General features: G+C 44.9%; 1 protein-coding gene across 7 annotated transcripts in view; it reads right to left on the reverse strand.

Annotated features, from left to right (window-relative positions):
• TANC2 (tetratricopeptide repeat, ankyrin repeat and coiled-coil containing 2) overlaps positions 1-18,659 on the reverse strand; it is a gene marked incomplete at its 3' end in the record, with an annotated part of 370,267 nt that overhangs the window by 124,440 nt on the left and 227,168 nt on the right. For all 7 annotated transcript variants that reach the window (XM_081933706.1, XM_081933707.1, XM_081933702.1 and 4 more), the window contains 2 exons: positions 12,299-12,447; positions 5,538-5,727 (listed from right to left, as the gene is read on the reverse strand). In XM_081933706.1, the coding sequence (XP_081789832.1) occupies positions 5,538-5,727; positions 12,299-12,447 (339 nt within the window). The remainder of the gene's footprint in view (positions 1-5,537; positions 5,728-12,298; positions 12,448-18,659) is intronic.

Raw genomic sequence — 18,659 nt, forward strand, 5'->3', positions numbered from 1 at the left:
ATTTCCATATAGTTTTTTGATCTTACAGCAATAACAGTTTATATCATTACATAGGCAAGTGTAGTCAGTCAAATTACCTACCCAATATTCCCTTTCATTGTGTAGTTACTATCAGTACATATACATATCCAATTCCTACCTGTCGTACAATATTAATACCATATTTTCCAATTCTTAATTTATCCGTGTTTTTCTTTCCTGATTTTTTCCCTCGATTTTAACCATTAGTACCATTTGTCCCAGATTTCGTAGTATTCCGTCTCACCCTTGTCTTTGAGCTCTAGAATCAGCCTGTCCATTTCTGTGCAGTATCTTTGTTAGGGATGTAACCCTAGTCATGGCTTGGCAATGTATATAAGCCATGATTGTAACAAATGTATCTGTTACTTTAAATGCTAGAGAGATGTAATTGGATGCTAATTGCTTTAAGCAGCCATATAAGGAGGAAGGAACTATTATGGTCCCCCTCCCCCCCTCCCGGATAGCTACTGATGTTCCTGACTGTTCCTGACTGTTACTGTATAAGCTTTGTATTGGAGAGAAGACCATGTATTGGATGGTGGCTAGTCTGTAACTAAGTTACCTGTCTACATGGTGAATTGTGAGTTGAGCAACTGTAACTTCAACGAGGTGTAAATAGACTGCATATACTTCAAGACTGCTTATAGTCTGTTTGGAGACTATTTATCCTATTTTTGTTACGCAAGTAAAGCTATTCTTTGTTTTACCTTTGGTGGCTGTGAGTGACTATTCAACGGTTTATTTGTTACTACATTCCGCTGCTGAACTCTAGTCTCCTAACGGGGATAGACTTAACAATCTTCTTTATTATTTCTTATTCCGAGGGAATCTCTTTGTTTTTCCAGTTTTGTGCGAAGACCAGTCTTGCTGCCATTCAAATATGCAACATTAAATATAATCCACCTCTGCTATATTTTCCTTTTGTAATCCCTATTAGAAATAGTTCTGGCCTCAACTCTATCCTTTGATTTAACATTTCTTCCAACCACTTTCTTATCTGGTGCCAAAAGGACCTAGCTTTCAAGCACTTCCACCACATATGGTAAAAGGTTCCTAGCACAACAGTGCATTTCCAACATCGTGGCGATATATTTTTATTAATTTTAGCTAATCCTCTGGGTGGGATATGCCCATCCACAAAATAGAACATCTTGTATAAGTCGGGATTTTCTTGTAATTTTGTTGTTTGATTCTTATCCATACATCAAGTAGGGCTCATCTTATATGGTGCCTCTGAAAGTACTGGTGAGCCTTTTGTTTTCTGTCCCATAGGAAGGCATGCAACCCACCCCATTTGCATATCATGGCCTTCCAATACTAATAGCCTTCTATTTTTTAGTCCTATCCAGTCTCTTACCCATGTTAATGCTGTCGCTTGGTAGGATCTTTCCCAGTTGAATCCTGTAAGAGTTTCAGTTTGATTCTAGGTCTCTTTCCTTGCCAAATAAATTTAGATACTGTTTTATTCAAATTTCTGAAATAATCTTTCTCCAATCTTATTGGTATATTTTGGAATTTAAAATTTACTTCAGGTAAGATGTTCATTTTGACTGTTGAAGGTTTGCGCCTTCAAAGAGCCCAGCCACATCACGATAACATCGGATGCCAGTCTATTCATCTGGGGCACCCATCTCCAGACTCACATAGTCCAGGGTCGTTGATCTCAGGAAGACCTGTACAACAACATCAATTGGCTGGAACTTTGGGCGGCACACTTGGCCCTTCGACAATTCAAAGACATAATCCAAGGACAACATGTTCTCCTCCTTACCAACAATGTGACTAGCAAACTCACATCAACCGTCAGGAAGGCACCTACTCCAGGGTCCTCATGATGGAAGCAGAACAGTTGGGGTTGTGGGCAGAGGAATACCTCCTCTCTCTCAAAGCGGAGCACATCGCAGGAATAGCGAATGTGCAGGCAGACTACCTCAGCAGGTCCACAATAGATCACTCAGAATGGAGGTTACATCCAGATCTCTTTAGGGACTTGTCCAAGAAGTTCGGTCAGCCCGTAGTGGACCTGTTCACTTCCCCGACAAATACTCAACTACCACAATATTTCACTAGGTTCGCAACACTGGGAACAGAAGGGGGCAACTCTCTCTGCAGCCCATAGCCTAAGGGATTGTGGTATGCCTTCCCCCCCTCTTCCCCTCATCCCAGGGGTCATTCAGAAGGTACTGAAAGAGAGGGAGGAGATTCTGCTCATTGCTCCCCACTGGCCCAGACGCCCATGGTATGCAGATCTGGTAGGCCTTTTTGTATCTTGGCACTGGAGGATCCCACAGGAGAGAATCTCCCTCAGCCAGGGAGTATTGGTCCATCCGGAGCCTCAGTGGCTCTAACTGACCATCTGGCATTTTAGAAGAGCCTCCTGAAAAAGAACAATTTCTCCTCCAGGGTGATACAGACTATTCAGGCCTCCAGAAAGCAATCCATAATCTACAATTCTACTTGGGCAGCGTTTACCAGCTGGTGCCTTAAGGCAGATATTACTCCCACCTCAGCATCAGTTCCACAAGCCCTGGAATTTCTCCAGGAAGGACTGGACAAGGGCCTGTCACACAACACCATTCACAGGCAAGTGGCAGCCCTTGCAACAGTATTGACGTGTGGGGAAAGGGAATCTCTGGCTCACCATCTGGTCATTCGGAGATTTATCACAGAGACAGCAAACCTGAACCCAGCTGTGATCCACAGGTGCCCCTCTTGGGACCTATCAAAAATCCTACAAGCCCTAACCTCCGCACTATTTCAACCACTGTCAGCCTGCGTTTCCTGACCTTTAAGGTCACATTTCTTATGGACATCACTTCGGTCAGGCGCATTTCGCAGCTGGCCACTCAGTCAGGAAAGACATGTAAATTTCATCAGAACAGGGTGGTCCTCAGGATGGATCCCTCCTTCATCTTCAAGGTGAACGCCTGGCTCCACAGGGCCCAGGAGATCATTCTGCCAGACTTCTGCCCAGGGCCATCTAATGCCCTGGAGAAGAAATAGCATTCCTTGAATGTGAGGAGGGCCATCCGAATTTACCTCAGGAGGACCTCCTTTATTAGAAAGACTGAGGCACTGTTTATGTCTTTCCACCCTCCATTGTTGGGCTCCAAGGTAACTCCATCAACAATTGGCTGTTGGCTGAGAGCTTGCATTGCTAAGGCTTATGAAGTTCAAGCCTTACCAGCTCCCAGAGGGGTGACTACTCACTGTACCAGAAGTGCAGCAACTACAGTAGCATGGGCTATGCAAGCATCCATCAAAGAAATTTGCAGAGTGGTGACATGGGCTTCTCCTTCCCCCTTTATTCGCCATTACAAATTGGACATACTTGTTTGGTGGAAGCATCCTTTGGATGGAGGGTCTTGCAAAGAGTGCACACGGATATGAGGACTTCCAACCAAGCGGTGTCACACCTTTAGATCAGCCGGCTTTGGTAAGTGCCATTCTTGCACTCTCCTGGAAGGACTCAAGAGAAGGGGCGTTGGTCCTACCTGAGATACCCTTTTTTTGAGTAGCTACGGGAGAATGCCACCCCCACTTCTTTTCCTCATATAAATAGAAGGAATCCTACCAGTTAATTAAACAGTAGTTATTGGGATCTTTGAGATATTCAAATCTACAGGTATGGTGATACTTATACTTAGTTACAGATAAAATAAATATAGCAATTGTTATAATTTTTATTTAACTACTTACATTTTAATAGATTAACTCTTTATAAAAACTTAGCTTATTCTTGATCACTTTTTTCTTTATATCCTCCCTTCTAGTACTGAAACAGCCTATCTAGTGGCTTTTTATTAATATTGTGATTTGCCATTGCATTATATAAGAAAAAGATCAATGATTGCCTCTGCATTATTATTGCCTCTGTAGTGGAATCAGAAACCTGATATATAGGAAATACCTCAGATGAATGGTGACTAATAAGAGGTGAGACAAAAGGAAATTTGTGTCATTTGAGAAAAGACAAAACTGCATGGTTCCATGCAATGATTTCAATTATATTGGGAGAACATACTTATCAATTGATATATGCAACAATTGCTACATATAGGATTTTTAGGGCTCAAATATTTATTCATGTACTATTATGATATTGTATTTGTTATCTGCAATACTGATATTTTGACACTGACGGAAAATATACCTTTACCTCAAAAGGAAGATTTTTCAAACTGAGCTAGGACAAAACTTTTTAAGTTTTCTAAATATTAAACTTCAAAATACACATTTTTCCTTGTGTTTAACTTGAGCTTTTCCAATGTTTTTTCTCACTTTCAATACACTAGTTATACAGAAAATATATTTCCATTTTATTAATTAGCAGGATTATAATACTTCAGATTTGAGTTTCAAAACGTCCTATGGAATGAACTATAGCAGCTAAATTCAAAGGCAATTTCAACATTTAAACTGTTTTTGGTTTAGAAAATTTATTTCTAGAAACCAACAAAATATCCCCTGGAACAAGACAGTCCAGAGATAGTTCATCATTGAATTGGAAATAGACCACCTCAACTATGTTGTTTCTTGAGACTTTGCTGCTATTCACAGATTTAAGGTAATGTAGGCAAGAATTGTATTCACTTTCTCAAACATTTTGCAGCACATTTGGAGATTTAATAATTCTTTTCTACCAAGCAGTGCCTTATTTTCTTAACTGAGATTACATTGCATGTAACTTTGAATCATTTTCAAAGTTAATTTGACATTACTGATTCCATGTTCTCCCTGTCTCCTCATCACAAAACTGGATGATAACAATATTGACCCATTTAAACTTTCTGAGTGTCTTTAAAAAGAACAGTATTGGCAGAGCTTCTGAGAGACATTCAACATTCTACTTCATACCTTATTTCACATCACTAATTCCTTCATCTCAGTTATGAGTGGAAGCAATTCTTATGTTGAACTTTCATTTTATTTGTTTCTTGTTTGGTACACAACTTGGGAATCTGGAATTTATCTCCATTTATATCTGATATGCCTCCTGAACATCCTTCTATCAGCATTGTGGATGTGGAAAAGGCTCTGGTAATTTTTGCCCTTACAAAACGTTGATTAGTGACAAGAACAATTCCTTTCTCTATCTTGGGAACTGTTTCATGTGTGACAAACCCCAAAACGATTATTTCTTTCTCCAAAGCCCCAAAGCTTTAAGTCTCAGTAGCACAATTCATTTACAGAAAATTTCAGCTTCAGTCCTTAACAAACTTCTAAAAAATGGTATCTCCCAAAATGTTATTCAAAGCAGAAAGATTTTAGACAAGACATTTTTATTTTTATTTTTTTCAGTTGTTTCATTACCCAAAATAGATAATGTCAGCACTGATGATGTTACCTAGTTTAGGTGATGAAACATCTGCAACTAAGCAACCAAGCTCAGAGAGAACCAAGGACTCCTCATACTTGTTCCACTTTTCCCAGTTCCTTTCAGGATGCTGCAAATATTAACATTCAATACTGTATAGCTGAATTTTAAAATAAATACATGCATATCTAAGACTCACCTATGATGCCACTATCCCTGCTTTCAAGAGTAGATGTAGGACTTGTGACAGCTCCATAATTGCAGTCCTTTGCTATAACATCCTTAGCACTAGTTTGAGGGAGGGTGGAACAAGGGCTACTGGCAGGTGGTGAAGCAGTACTGCTGGTCAGTGTGGAACAAGGACTTATTCGCTGGGAAACTGCTGAAGTCTGGAAAATTGGAAGCAGGAACACAAACATCACAGTAAAGCTATCAGTAAAGCTTATAGGGTTTCACTATAACAGTGAAGAATTCATTAGATACAATCATAAACATAATAATTCATTTTCTCTATTGTAGCTTTCTTAAAACTGTTTTTCAAATTTAAATTAGGCTTTAAACTAAATTGGCTATTTTGTCTCTAAAATTAAATTTTGATTCCACATTAAAATTCAACCAAATTATCGCAAGGAGCGGGTGTTTAACGCATTCCCCTGACAGGCGCCAGATCGCCGGTCTGGCTTGTGGATCTGGTCGCCTACAGCAGAGATAATTGGATTTGAGGTTGGTGCAGCTGGCTGAAATAAAGTACATCGGAGGCTCACGCAGCCGTAGTCTGGCACTCGGGAAGGCCGTTTGTCAAGTGACGAAGCTTGAAGTCAGCCAGCCACCGTTCCCCAGCACGCAGATCGTCTGGCTTTCATTTAGTGCCACCGGATTTCAGACGTCGCCCAAACTTTGCAGGGCCCTTAAAGGAAGTATCGCCAACGATGCCTATTGTGCAATTAGCTGCCTGGTGCCACAGATTAGCAGGTTGTCTTTGTCGACAGTCGGAGAGTCGGATGGCCATTTTGAGATGACCAGTGTGACGGCCATTTTGTTGAAGCATGAGGCCAATGAACTTTCAGAGCTCTTTGAATCCAAGCATCTTCCTATCAGGCACAGACAAGTCTTGCTACTGCTTTTCCCCACAAATTGAACTGCATCAAATTGAGCGGTGCCATGAGTAGACCAGGGGGAAGATATGGCGGCTGCCAAAGGTTCTCAATCAGAGGACTTGAACCCCTGGATTGAACCCAATAATCAGGGTCCGGAACTGGGGGCGATTAGGCCTATCATTAGAGCCAACTCTAATAACAACCCAGCTACTCGGCGCCAATCCAGAGCAGCGCTATGTGATGAGCAGCGTTGAGGGCCCTCAAGAAGTGGGTTGCCCAAGCAGAACACCTGTTGGAAGCCCAAAGGGAAGGCAGGTCTAGGTCTACATCCAGAGGTTATAGCTGTGATTCTTCCCCAGCATTGTCCCTTGTTAGAAGCAGAAGGATGGACATTTCCCCTTCACCATCAGTTTCTCCATCGGCAATCAGGGGCGTAATAGGAGATCTCATTGAGGGAACCTCCAGGAATTTCCTTCCTCCAGTCGCCCTGGCCCCCAAGGCTCCCGATCCACAGATCCCTATAGACCCTTATGAGGACCTTGAGGCCTTGGAACACCTGCCGCCAAGCCTTCAAAGAATAATTACCTCTGCAATTTCTCATAGCATTGATTCAGGCTTGAAGCAACAGGGCACTCAGGTTCAGGGGCGCAAAGACACCCAACCTCAATCATACATAGGGGCTCCCGTGGTGAGTCAGACAGGTGGAGAGCGTAGACCAGGGTCCCCCTCGCTGGCTAATGAGGGGCCTGTACAGGGGGAGGAACCTCAGTATGATTTAATGATGTCTGAGGATGAGGCGTCAACAAAACTAGACACTACAGCCTTTTTCAGAATCTTCCCACCTTCTCTTTCAAACAACTTTTGGGCAAAGCTAAGGCGACCCCTAAGTTGGGTGGAGACTCTGTGACTGCATCTACTGAAAGCTGCAAGGACTTGCCTCAGACAATGTTTGCTAAGGCTGCCATGGATAAGGAGGAGGTCCCTGCTCCCCCTCTATTTCTAGAGGTAGTGAAGAATCAGTGGGCTCGTCCAGGGAATTTCCCAAATCCAGGGGGGGAACGACAGATGCTTTTACAATGTAAATCAGGGACTTTCCCCAGCACTTCAGCTTCCTTCTTTCGATACCCCAGTCATGGCCCGGTCATCTTCTGCCACTGTTGTCTCAGGAGATGTTGCGGACAAGCTGAAGCCTGAAGATAAAAAAGTGCAACTCATCTTATGGAAAGGGTTCCAGGCTTCAGCATGGGCCATAAAATCGGTAGTAGCTGCTTCCTTCTTTAATAGGACCACCCTCTTGTGGTTGCAGCAACTGCAGGAGTGAATTCCACCTGAGGACATTGGAATGATGAAAGACCTTAGTAAAATTATTGTTGCAACACAATTTTCTGCAGATGCCACACTAGATTCCTTCAAGTTTGCCTCTTGGGCTTTGTCTGCTTCTGTGGCCTCCAGACACCTTCTTTGGCTTAGGAACTGGCAAGCAGACAAGTAGTCAAAGTTCCACTTAGCATCCGCACCTTATGCAGGAGAGTCTCTTTTTGGTGAGTCCTTTGAACCTATATTAATTGAAAACAAGGACAAAAAGAAGGTGCTTCCCACTTCAACCAAGCGACAGGAGAACCGATCTGCTCCTTAACACAGACGACCCTCTTTCCATCCCAGTGAGCCTGACTTCCATCAGAACAGGTACTATGGTCCCAGGGCAGATCAATTCCAAAACAGGAATTATTTCCCTGACAGGAATAGAACCCAGGGCCAGTCCAAATGGCCCTTTCATGGGGGAGGTGGTCACCCCTTCCGCAGAGGGAAATGAGTCTAATCCCACTCTTCCCATAGGCCATCGCCTGTATCACTTTGCGTCACAATGGGAACGCATAACAATGGATGCTTGGGTCCTTGCAACTGTACAACAGGACCTCAGATTAGAATTTTTCTCCTCCCCTCCGAATCTCATCAGGTCCTTCCCTTCTTCTTGGAACGCTGTAAAACGTAATCTTGTAAGGCTCGCAATTCGACATTTACTGGAAATTCGACCAATAGAGCCGGTTCCGTTGGAAGAGCGGGGGTTGGGATTTTATTACAACCTCTTTAAAGTCCCTAAGAGTTCGGAGGGAAGGGGGGGTGGAGAGCAATCCTTGATCTGAAATGTATAAACGGTACATCGTTTATAGACGTTTTAAAATGGCCTCATTGAGGTCCATGTTACAAGGGATCAGACAGAGAGACTATCTGGCCTCCATAGACCTCACTGAAGTGCATCTACAAATCCCACTATTACCATCCCACCACAGATACCTCAGGTTTGCTCAGGAGGGGTCTCATTATTAGTACCGGGCGTTGCCCTTTGGGCTGGCCTCAGCCCCGATGTCATTCATCAAGGTTCTGGCAGCATTGGCAGCTTATCTTCGTTCCATCCCGGTAAGGCTCCAATGCTACCTTGATGATGTCTTAGTGCAGGCCCATTCTTATGATCAGGCAATTCAGGACCTTCACCTCACCATTAGCACCCTTCAACAGGTGGGGTTCTCTGTCAATTTTTCTAAAAGCCACCTCACTCCCACCATAAGAATTTTGTACCTAGGAGCAATAATAGACTCAGGGGCTGGGTTGGTCTTTCTGTCTCAAGACCATAGGTCTAATCTACAAAAATTAGTCTGTAAAATGCGTTCCAGGCGGGCAGTACCCATAGTAGACCTTTCACGTCTACTAGGCACAATGATATAGTGCATTGGGATAATGAGTGCGCTTTCACGCCAGGACATTGCAGTGGGCCTTAATCCCATATAAAATACACCTTTGGCCATTCCAGTGTCTCCACAAGTCTGCCTGTTGTTCTGGTGGTGGCTCTCCACAGCACTCACCAGAGGATCGGAGTTCAGAGAGCCGACAAGAGTAACCATGACTACAGATGCCAGTCTTTATAGCTGGGAGACGCTGATGGGCTCAAAGCTGCCGCAAGGTCGTTGGACGCCATAGACCTACGCCACAATATAAACTATCTCGAGCTGAAAGTGGCCCGTCTGGCATTGCACCTCTTTCAGCCGGACTCGCAACGCAAGCACATGTTACTTCTCACCCACAACATCGCCACGAAGTCACACGTGAACAGGCAAGGTGGGACTCACTCAAAAGCTTTGTGGACAGAGGCACACAGACTCATCTCGTGGGCAGAGATGCACGTGGCCTCGATTATAGCGGACCATATCTCCAGCACTGCCAATCATCAAGCAGATTGGCTCAGTTGGGCTACCGTGGATCACAGGAAGTGGCAGCTCCATCCAGATCTTTTTCACATTTGCCCTCAGTTTGGGACACCGATGATAGACTTTTTTGCAACCCCAGCGAATGCACAACTCCCCCGGTTTGTATCCAGATACCAGACACGAGGGGCCGAGGACACAGACGCTCTGAGATGCAGATGGCCAACAGGCCTCTTGTACACTTCGCTCCCTTCTCCTTCTTCCAGGCACCATCAGGATGGTAGTGTTAAAGGGGGTGGAAGTAATCCTGATCGCACCAGACTGGCCCAGGAGACTGTGGTATGCGGACTTGATACAATTGTCTGCGTCCCCATCATGGAAAATCCCCAGGGAGGAGATCTGTGTGTCAGGGATTTTTGATACACCCGGAGCCCCAATGGCACTTGAACTGGGCCTCCTGAAGGAAGCGAACGTTTCCGCAAGAGTTATCTCCACTTTGGAGGCATCCAGACAACCATCGACCACAAGGATATACAATGCCACGTGGTCAGTGTTGGTCAGGTGGTGTTGGTCGACGTCATATCCCCATCTGACGCCTCGATACCACAGATCCTGGAATTTTTGCAGGACGGACTGGACAGGGGCCTTGCTCACAACACTCTGCGCCGCCAAATTGCAGTACTTTCAACTGTCCTACCTGGGGAAGGTCAAGTCCCCTTATCGTACCTACTACTTATTAAGTGGTTCTTAAAGGGTGGAGCAAATCTGGCCCCACCAATCATACACCGATTCCCTATGTGGGATTTACCATTGGTCCTTCAGGCTTTGACAGGACCCCCATTTGAGCCACACACACAGTCTCTCTTCAGCTCTTGACTCTGAAAGTTGCATTCTTAATACAAAGTTGCATTCTTAATTACATCGGCAAGAAACATTTCGCAGCTCGGAATTTTCATTTCAAGATGACTTGTGCGTTATCCATCAGGACAGGGTAACACTAAGGTTAGATCCCTCCTTCCTCCCAAAAATAAACACTCCTTTTCATAGGGCGCAAGAGGTAGTATAACCCAACTTCTGTCCGGCTCCATCCGACGCAAGAGAATGTCTCTGGCACAGGTTGTATGTCCATAGGACACTGAGGATTTACCTCAGATGAACGGCTTTGTTCTGTAGGGGAAGCATTGCTGGTGTCATTCCAATTGGCCACTCTGGGAGCTAGAGTCACCCCGACAACCATAGATCGATGGTTAAAAGGAACCATATCTTTGGTCTACAAGATAAAGAATAAGACTCCACCTCAGGGTATTATCGCACATTTAACTTGAAGTACGGCTACCACAGCGGCATGGGTGACTAGAGCACCATTTGAAGATATCTGTAGGGCAGCCTCTTGGGCATCCCCTACTTCCTTTATACGTCACTATAGACTAGATGCTTATGCGTCAGCTGAAGCATCATCCTCCCCTGTAGCTTGGATATGTCCCAACGGTAGCACCTCCCACTCCCTATCATGGAGAACGAATGTTGGTACTTACCTGAACATCGCTTCTCATAAGGGGAGCGGGAGATGCTACATCCCACCCTAGTTAGTCGTAGCGGACTGCCCGGGGAGGGGGTACCCTTGTTGTGAAATTTTATTGCAGATCATTATACTCCATGTGACCTTGAGGAACTGGGCAAAAGGAGTAGAGGCGTGGCTGCACCACTTTCTCTCAGTCTATGGACCAATCAGCACTGATAACAGCCCAACTGTAGCACCTCCCGCTCTCCTCATGAGAAGCCACGTTCAGGGTAAGTATCAATGTTCGTTCTTGTTGCTTTAGGCTGTATATGTACATACGTATGTCTGTATGTATGTTGACAACTCTTCTGCCCCCTAGACTAAAATTTCTAAAAGACTCCTATTCAAAAATTGATGATTGTTCTGAAAACTTTGAAAATGAATCATCATGGGGCTTCCTTCCCTGAAATCTGGAAAGGGAGAGTTTGCTATCAGACTAATAACATGAGATGGAGTAATTTAAGGAATATGCCCTGGCCACATTACCCAAAGATGAATAGATAAACTTTTTTAAAGACCAGATATGGAGAATAGGTCCATATATCTTTCCAATGACCTAGTATTGTAAGAACCACATCAACTTGCTCAGCTTTTTATGAAAAGAACTGTTCTTTGTCAACAGATGCAACAGGCTCAAACTCATCCAGAATAATATTCTAATTATAGGTAATCCTTGAGTTATGCTGGCAATTGGGATCGAGACCCCTGTTATTAAGCTATATGGTCACATGACCATATTTCTTAATAATGACAGTTCAGGTAGTCCCAGTCTTTGTCAAAATCGCTGGACAGGCCACACATGAGTTAGAAGAGAGGTGAGGTGGTGTGGCATGAGCACACGGAGGTCAAGGGAAGGAGAATATGAGTCAGTGCAGCTCTTATCTATCAGTTCTCTTGCGAATGCAGTCAGTCTGGTGATTCTTAAAAGTTTGTGGACTTGTTCTACTTGCTTTTGCCTGACAAGTTCTAGTTAATCACCAATGTATATGATTTTTATACATCTAATACAAGATGAGATTTGAATCATAGCATGTATTTTTTTGTTTTCCAGAAATAGAATATAATGAAATAATTATAATTATACACAAAGTTTTAAGCTCACCTGATTGTCTTCCTGTCCTTCCATGTTATACTGATTCCCTGCCTGTAGCTCAGTCACTTTTTCTCCCAGAAGGAAGCCAAGGCGAGTCATGAGTGTGTTTGCTGCCTCATCTACAGAGGGAGGAGGTCCCAGCTCCTGTTCAGTTTCACCTGCATGGAACAAGAAAAAGGATTTTAACTATATCCTATATTTTATATTTTTTCATATATAAAAGTATAATCTTGCACTTGTAGCACTGAAAATATTTGCACATTATTATAAGAGGCTAAAGGATATGCTTTTTAAATGAAAAAGTGCTGTTGGGTTGTTATATTCCAGGTAGGCCTAATTCATGGATCAGAAATAATTACACTGATAAATTAAAAGGAATTAGGAATAATGGTCATGCTATCTGTTGTTCAGCACCTAGTGGTATAACAGTAGCCATGCAGTGGATGGTGTCAGTGAGGCATGGAGATAATATAGCCATGATGGCAAACCTATGGCATGCATGCCGGAAGCAGCACTCAGAATCATCTCTCTGGGCACACGGAGCCATCACTCATTGCCCTTCCAGGTTCTGGTGCACTGACCAGCTGGCCTTCGTCCAGGTAAATGATGACAAACTGATCCAAAAGGTCCCGGAAGATGTCATTCATGAAGTGTTGGAAGACTGCCGGGGCATTGGTCAACCCCAATGGCATGACCATATATTCGAAATGTCCATACCGGGTGCCAAAGGCTGTCTTCCATTCATCCCCCGCCCTGACTCTGACCAGGTTGTAAGCCCCATGCAAGTCCAGTTTTGTGAACACTGTTGCCTTCTGGAGCCGCTCCAACAACTCAGGAATCAGGGGCAGCGGGTAACGGTTACGAACCGTGATGGCATTCAGGCAACGGTAATCGCAACAAAGTCTCAGATCCCCAGTCTCCTTTTTTACGAACAAAACTGGGGCAGACAAGGGCGAGGACGAAGGCCGGATAAACCCCCGGGCAAGGTTCTTGTCAAGAAAATCCCACAATGCGGCCAACTCCAGCTCAGACATGGAGTACAAACGACCCGTCGGGAGTTTCGCATCAGGTACCAGGTCAATGGGACAGTCATAAGGCCGGTGCGGCGGCAGTTGGTCCGCCTCCTGTTCACTAAAGACATCCACGAACTCCGCTAAATCCGGCGGCACGGTCACCTAGGGCGAACTGGGTACCTGGGCTGCACAAACCTGACGGGTGTGGTCGATGCATTGCAGGGACGGGAACATGATCAAGTTCTGCGACCAGTAGATTTGAGGGTCGTGCGCCCGCAGCCAAGCCAAGCCCAACACCACGGGGAAATGCAGGCCCGAAGCCATGTAAAATTGGATGGCCTCCTCATGCTCCCCGAGGATCAGGCGCAAAGACTGCATGGCGGCCTTGATAGGCCCAAACAGAAGCACCCGACCGTCAATGGTCTCAACACGCATTGGTGGGTCCACTGGACACAGAGGGACATTGTATTTAGTAGCAAACGCCGCATTCATTAAGTTTGTGGTAGCCCCGGAATTGACCAAGGCATGGGCCGGAATTCCCTGCGGACTACCCAACAATAGAATGTGCACTGCTAAAACCATGTGCCGTGGAGGCCCCTCCACCTCTGTTCCGGCCTGCGCTCAACCTAAAGTCTCCCTCAGATCGGTCTCCGCCCATTTTTCTACACGTTGTTTAGGAATTGAGGGGGAGGCCGCAGGCCGTGCAGCCCCCTCCCCACCCTTTTTGGTGCAAACCTAAGCCAGGTGTCCAGGATCCCCACAGTAAAAACACAACCCCCCTGCATGCCGTCTGTTCATCTCCGTGCGTGCCAATCGGAGTTTGGCGGCACCCAACTCCATGGGCTCCTCCCATGCAACTGTAGTCTCCTGAGGGACCGGCACCCTAGCAGTCTCCTGGGATGCGCGGTGAGGCCTCCGCCTCTGCAGCCGGGCATCTATCCGGAGGCACAAGTGAACCAGCGCGTCGAACGTCGGAGGCCTGTCCACCCTCACCAGCTCATCCTGCAGGTCATCTGACAGCCCATCCTGAAAAGTGTCTATGAGGGCTGGCAAGCAGAGTCCTGACTAAGCAGCTGGAATTCACTGACATAATCCTGCAAAGAGCCACGCCCCTGCTGCAACGACTTAAGGAGTCTGGTGGCTGTTTCCCCTTTAATGGGATCCTCAAACATCAGCCTGAGATGTTTACAAAAACCCTGGGAATCATCCAGCAGAGGGCTCAGCTGAGAGAGCAAGGGAGTGGCCCACCTAGCTGCTGTGCCTCAGAGCAAGCTGATAATAAATCCCAACTTTGTCCGGTCAGTGGGAAAGTCCTCCGCTCTCAAGCTGATAAACAGCTGGCATTGTCCCAAGAACGCTGCAAACATATTTTGGTTGCCATCAAACTTGTCTGGAGTAGCCACTGGACATTTCCTCCTTCGCTGGGGGGGGGGGGAGGTTAGCCAATTGTTGTGCCAAGAGGGCATTCTCAGCATGTAGTTGCTCCATTTCAGCTTAATGGAGCTTCGTTTGGGGCAGAAGTCAATCTGTTCTGACCCCCCTTCTTCCCTCGCCAACACAGAACACACTCCGGACCAAAACTACTTCAACAGGATTTATTGCACAGACAGACAGACAGACAGATCCTTGGCAGCAATCCACCACGACTAGACTCTCAGAACCCTCTGGCACGGAGACACGATAGCAGCTATCCAGCCTGCCAAGCTCACAAGACGGAACTTTCCCAATAGTTCCTACGTTGACTTCTGTAAAGGGCGTATGCACAATCAGTCCTTTTATAGACTGGAGAGGAGTCTACTTATCAGCAGCTGAGAGCAATTACCGCCAGTAACTGAGCACTTGCTCCTTGCACCTGTGGGCGCGGCGGTAACGAGCATCTAATAACTCCCTGCTGATATCTGACTCACTGTCCCGTGACTCCTCCCCACTGCTCCAAGGCATGGCATCAGGATCCCCTTCCTTTGGCTCTCATCGCAGCTCCATGCCTCAGGCGCCTCCTGGTGGCCGACCAGACTCTCCGATCCCTGCTCAGAGTCAGAACCCTGCCCAGGGTCCTCCACATCCTCCAGAGCCGACTCATAGGGACCCTCGCTGTCGGAGTCTGGTGACAGCTCCAATGGCTCTTGCTGGGCCACAACAGTATACTATATTAGCTCTAATCCTTTTTAGATAGAATATATTGTTTTGTATTTATATTTGTATTTGATAGGATTTTATTGTGTTGTATTCAGTGGTGGAATTCAGCCAATTTGCACAGATTTGGCCAAACTGATTGTTAATTTTATGTGTAGTTCGGCGAACCAGCTGAATCATCATGCCCAGCCCTGCCTCACAGCCCGCCCCTCAGGCAAAACCCCAAGGTAGCACTGACAAGGGGCCCCGGAGGGAGGAGCAGGAGGTACTAAACAGGCAGCCAACTACGTGCCTGAAGGACCCCATCCATCACTGGGTGTCCAGGCACCTCAGCGGATGGCAAGAGAGGCCTCGGATGAGTTCCATGGCACATGAGGGCTTCGAAGGGGGTCAATCTAGCACCCGGAGACAGCTCTAACCTAAGGAGGTCAGGGGCATCGTTGAGACTCCTGCAAAGAAGGGTTCAAGCCTGGTCCCCATGCAGCACTATGATCCATGAGTTGCTGCTGGAGCTGTTTAGCTACCCAGACAGCCTTTTTGTGGGCAGTGACCTGCAAGTGGGCGCGGCGGTGGGGCGAGAAGAGAAGGCCCTCCTTCCCTCCATGGGCCTGGACCAGCACCCTTCCTCCTCTTCTCCTGCAGGTGTCCACAGAGCTGCTACCATTCCTGCATCTGAGCAAGGCTGTCCTCCTGGCCCACATCTGCCGCCTGGGTGCACTCTATATCCGCCTGCATGAGTTCATCGAGCAGTTCACCGAGCATACCCAGCTCCCACTGCCACCACCCCGCCACAGGTACACCCTTCCTGGCCTATGTGGTGGACTGTGGCAGCGGGTAAACCCAGAAAAAGAGAGGGATGGATGGGTGATTGGGTGTGTGGCTGATAGCTGTCTTCCAGCACTGGAAAGGGCAGGGAAAGGAAGCAGCCAGGCTGCCACTGCCTTTCATTGGGGTGTCTGGAGAAAGATGGGGCTGCACTTGCCATTTCTTTTCCCCTTGCCAAGCATGGCAAGGCTTTCTGCCCCTCACTTAGCCACCTTCCCCCTTTATTGATGCAAGGGTATTCCCAACTCCAGCTTCTTCCCGACAGCTCTTTCTCTGCCTTTCAGCATCAGCCGTCACAGACAAGGTTTTTGTAGACAGAAGAGCTTGCCCCACCTACCACCACCCAGATGCCCTCGCTTCCCCCAACCATTTCTTTGTCTACCTGATTTACAGCTCAGTCACATTTCACACCATTGTGTGCAGTGAAACAAAAGTTTGTGGACTAAAAAAACAAAAGTTCAACCAATCAATTCCAACTTCTTATGAAAAAAAAAGATCCTTGCAAAGTTGGGATTGATTGGTTGAACTTTTTTTTTTTAGTTCCACAAACTTGTTTCCCTGCACACAATGTGATGGAGATATGCAATGGAGTTGAATATCAGGTAGGCAAGAGACATTGGGAGACTTCCTTTTGATGTTGCAGTGAGATTGGACATGAGATGCGGGTCTCTGCGGTCCCATGCTTAGTTCTCACCATTGGTAGACTCCAAAAGGAGCCAAAGCCACCCTGTACGGGCGGTGAAGCAAAGAGGGGCACCCTGTGAGACCGTTGGAGAGTCACAACTCTCCTGCTGGATCCCAGGGTTTTTTTCCCATCTCAGCCATGACAAGGAGAAGAGGCAACTTAAAGATGGGTGCCACGAAGCTGGGGCAGCTGAGGAACACCTAAGACTGGTGCTGGAGCAGAGTTAGTGAACAGTGCCTGGAACTGGGTGAGAGGATTCTTTTTTATTTAAAACCTAATCCCAAAAGGAAATAATCCAGGAAATGATGCTCACAATTATTTGCTATAGCAGAGACTAAGGACTTTGAGAAAAACTTCAGAATTCAAAGAAAAGAATTAAGGGGGAGAAGCAAAAAAAAATCTGTTAAAAATACAGAATATTTGACTTTTAAACTAAGCAGGCATTACTCTGTAAGGCATTTTAAAAATTTGAAACCATTTACCTAAAAATTTAAGTTTGTTTCTATATTTTGATTTATTAAATTGGTTAACATTGAAATCTAAACTGAGAATGCCATCTACTGATGAAAGGAAAGTATAACATATTCTTTAATCCTAGAAAATTCTGACAAGGATATGTTTTATGCACCTACGGTGTGACTTTTGGAGATTTAAATATGAGAATAAGCAATACTTTTTCATTAAAGAGACTCCTGAATGCTATGATACAAAATTGAATGCATAAAGGGGATTTAAGGAGGTTCTGGAAAGCTTTTGATATTATCTAAAGAAACAGATTGATTAACTATGGAATACAAAAATTGTGAACATTGAATTCCTTTTGGGGAGTGACTTTAGGCTTCAATATATGTTTTTCTGATTACTGAACAACAGCAGGACTTATTAAAACAAGACAAGATGCTACATCAGGAGGAAATGAGTTGAATTTGGGAAGAAATGGTGTCAGTGTTTCAAAACATCAAGGACATTCTGAGATTAAGAACTTAATACATGGCATGAATGAAAAACTGGGAAATATTATACAAAGGAAAATGGGTGATCAAGACGTCAAGAAAAAGTAGAACTTAATTGGAAGAGCAGATAAAAAAGCAGAACAGATTAACCAGCAAACAAAACAAGATGACAAAAAGTAGACAATAACAAAAACAACAATGACTGGTGAAATAAACCAAGGGGAAACATTTTAAGAGATTTAAAAACGGAACTAGAGATACAAGAAGACATTTTTGAAAGAGAGACAGGGGCAGGGATAGATATTTTGGAAGCTAGACAATGGAAAAGGGCAGAGATGGGAGAAATGTTTAAAATGAATAGTCAAGACATAGATGCAGATAAAGATCCAAGAGAGGAAAATGGGAGATAAGTTTAAAAAACAAACAAATAAAGCTTTAAAATGGGCAAGAGATGATGGATAGAAAACGATTTATTCTTAAATATAATGGTGGCATTATTAAAAGTTAGAATAGGGGTAGAAATAAGAGAGAGGGAATATTAGTATACACATTTTTATACAATAAGACAAAAGTAATAATAAGAAGGAAGATTAGAAATTGAATGATGGTATTATTATGTATGTTTAAATAATATTGTGATGGGCATTGGAATAACGTATTGAAACACTGAATAATTAAATAATGAAAGTCTATAATTTAACACAAATATGTGCATTAACACTAAAACTATATAAGCTTGAGAAATGTAACTAATATGATTA

The sequence above is a fragment of the Natrix helvetica genome, assembly GCF_964273705.1.
Source record: "Natrix helvetica genome assembly, chromosome: Z".
In the NCBI taxonomy this organism is placed as follows: Eukaryota; Metazoa; Chordata; class Lepidosauria; order Squamata; family Natricidae; genus Natrix; species Natrix helvetica.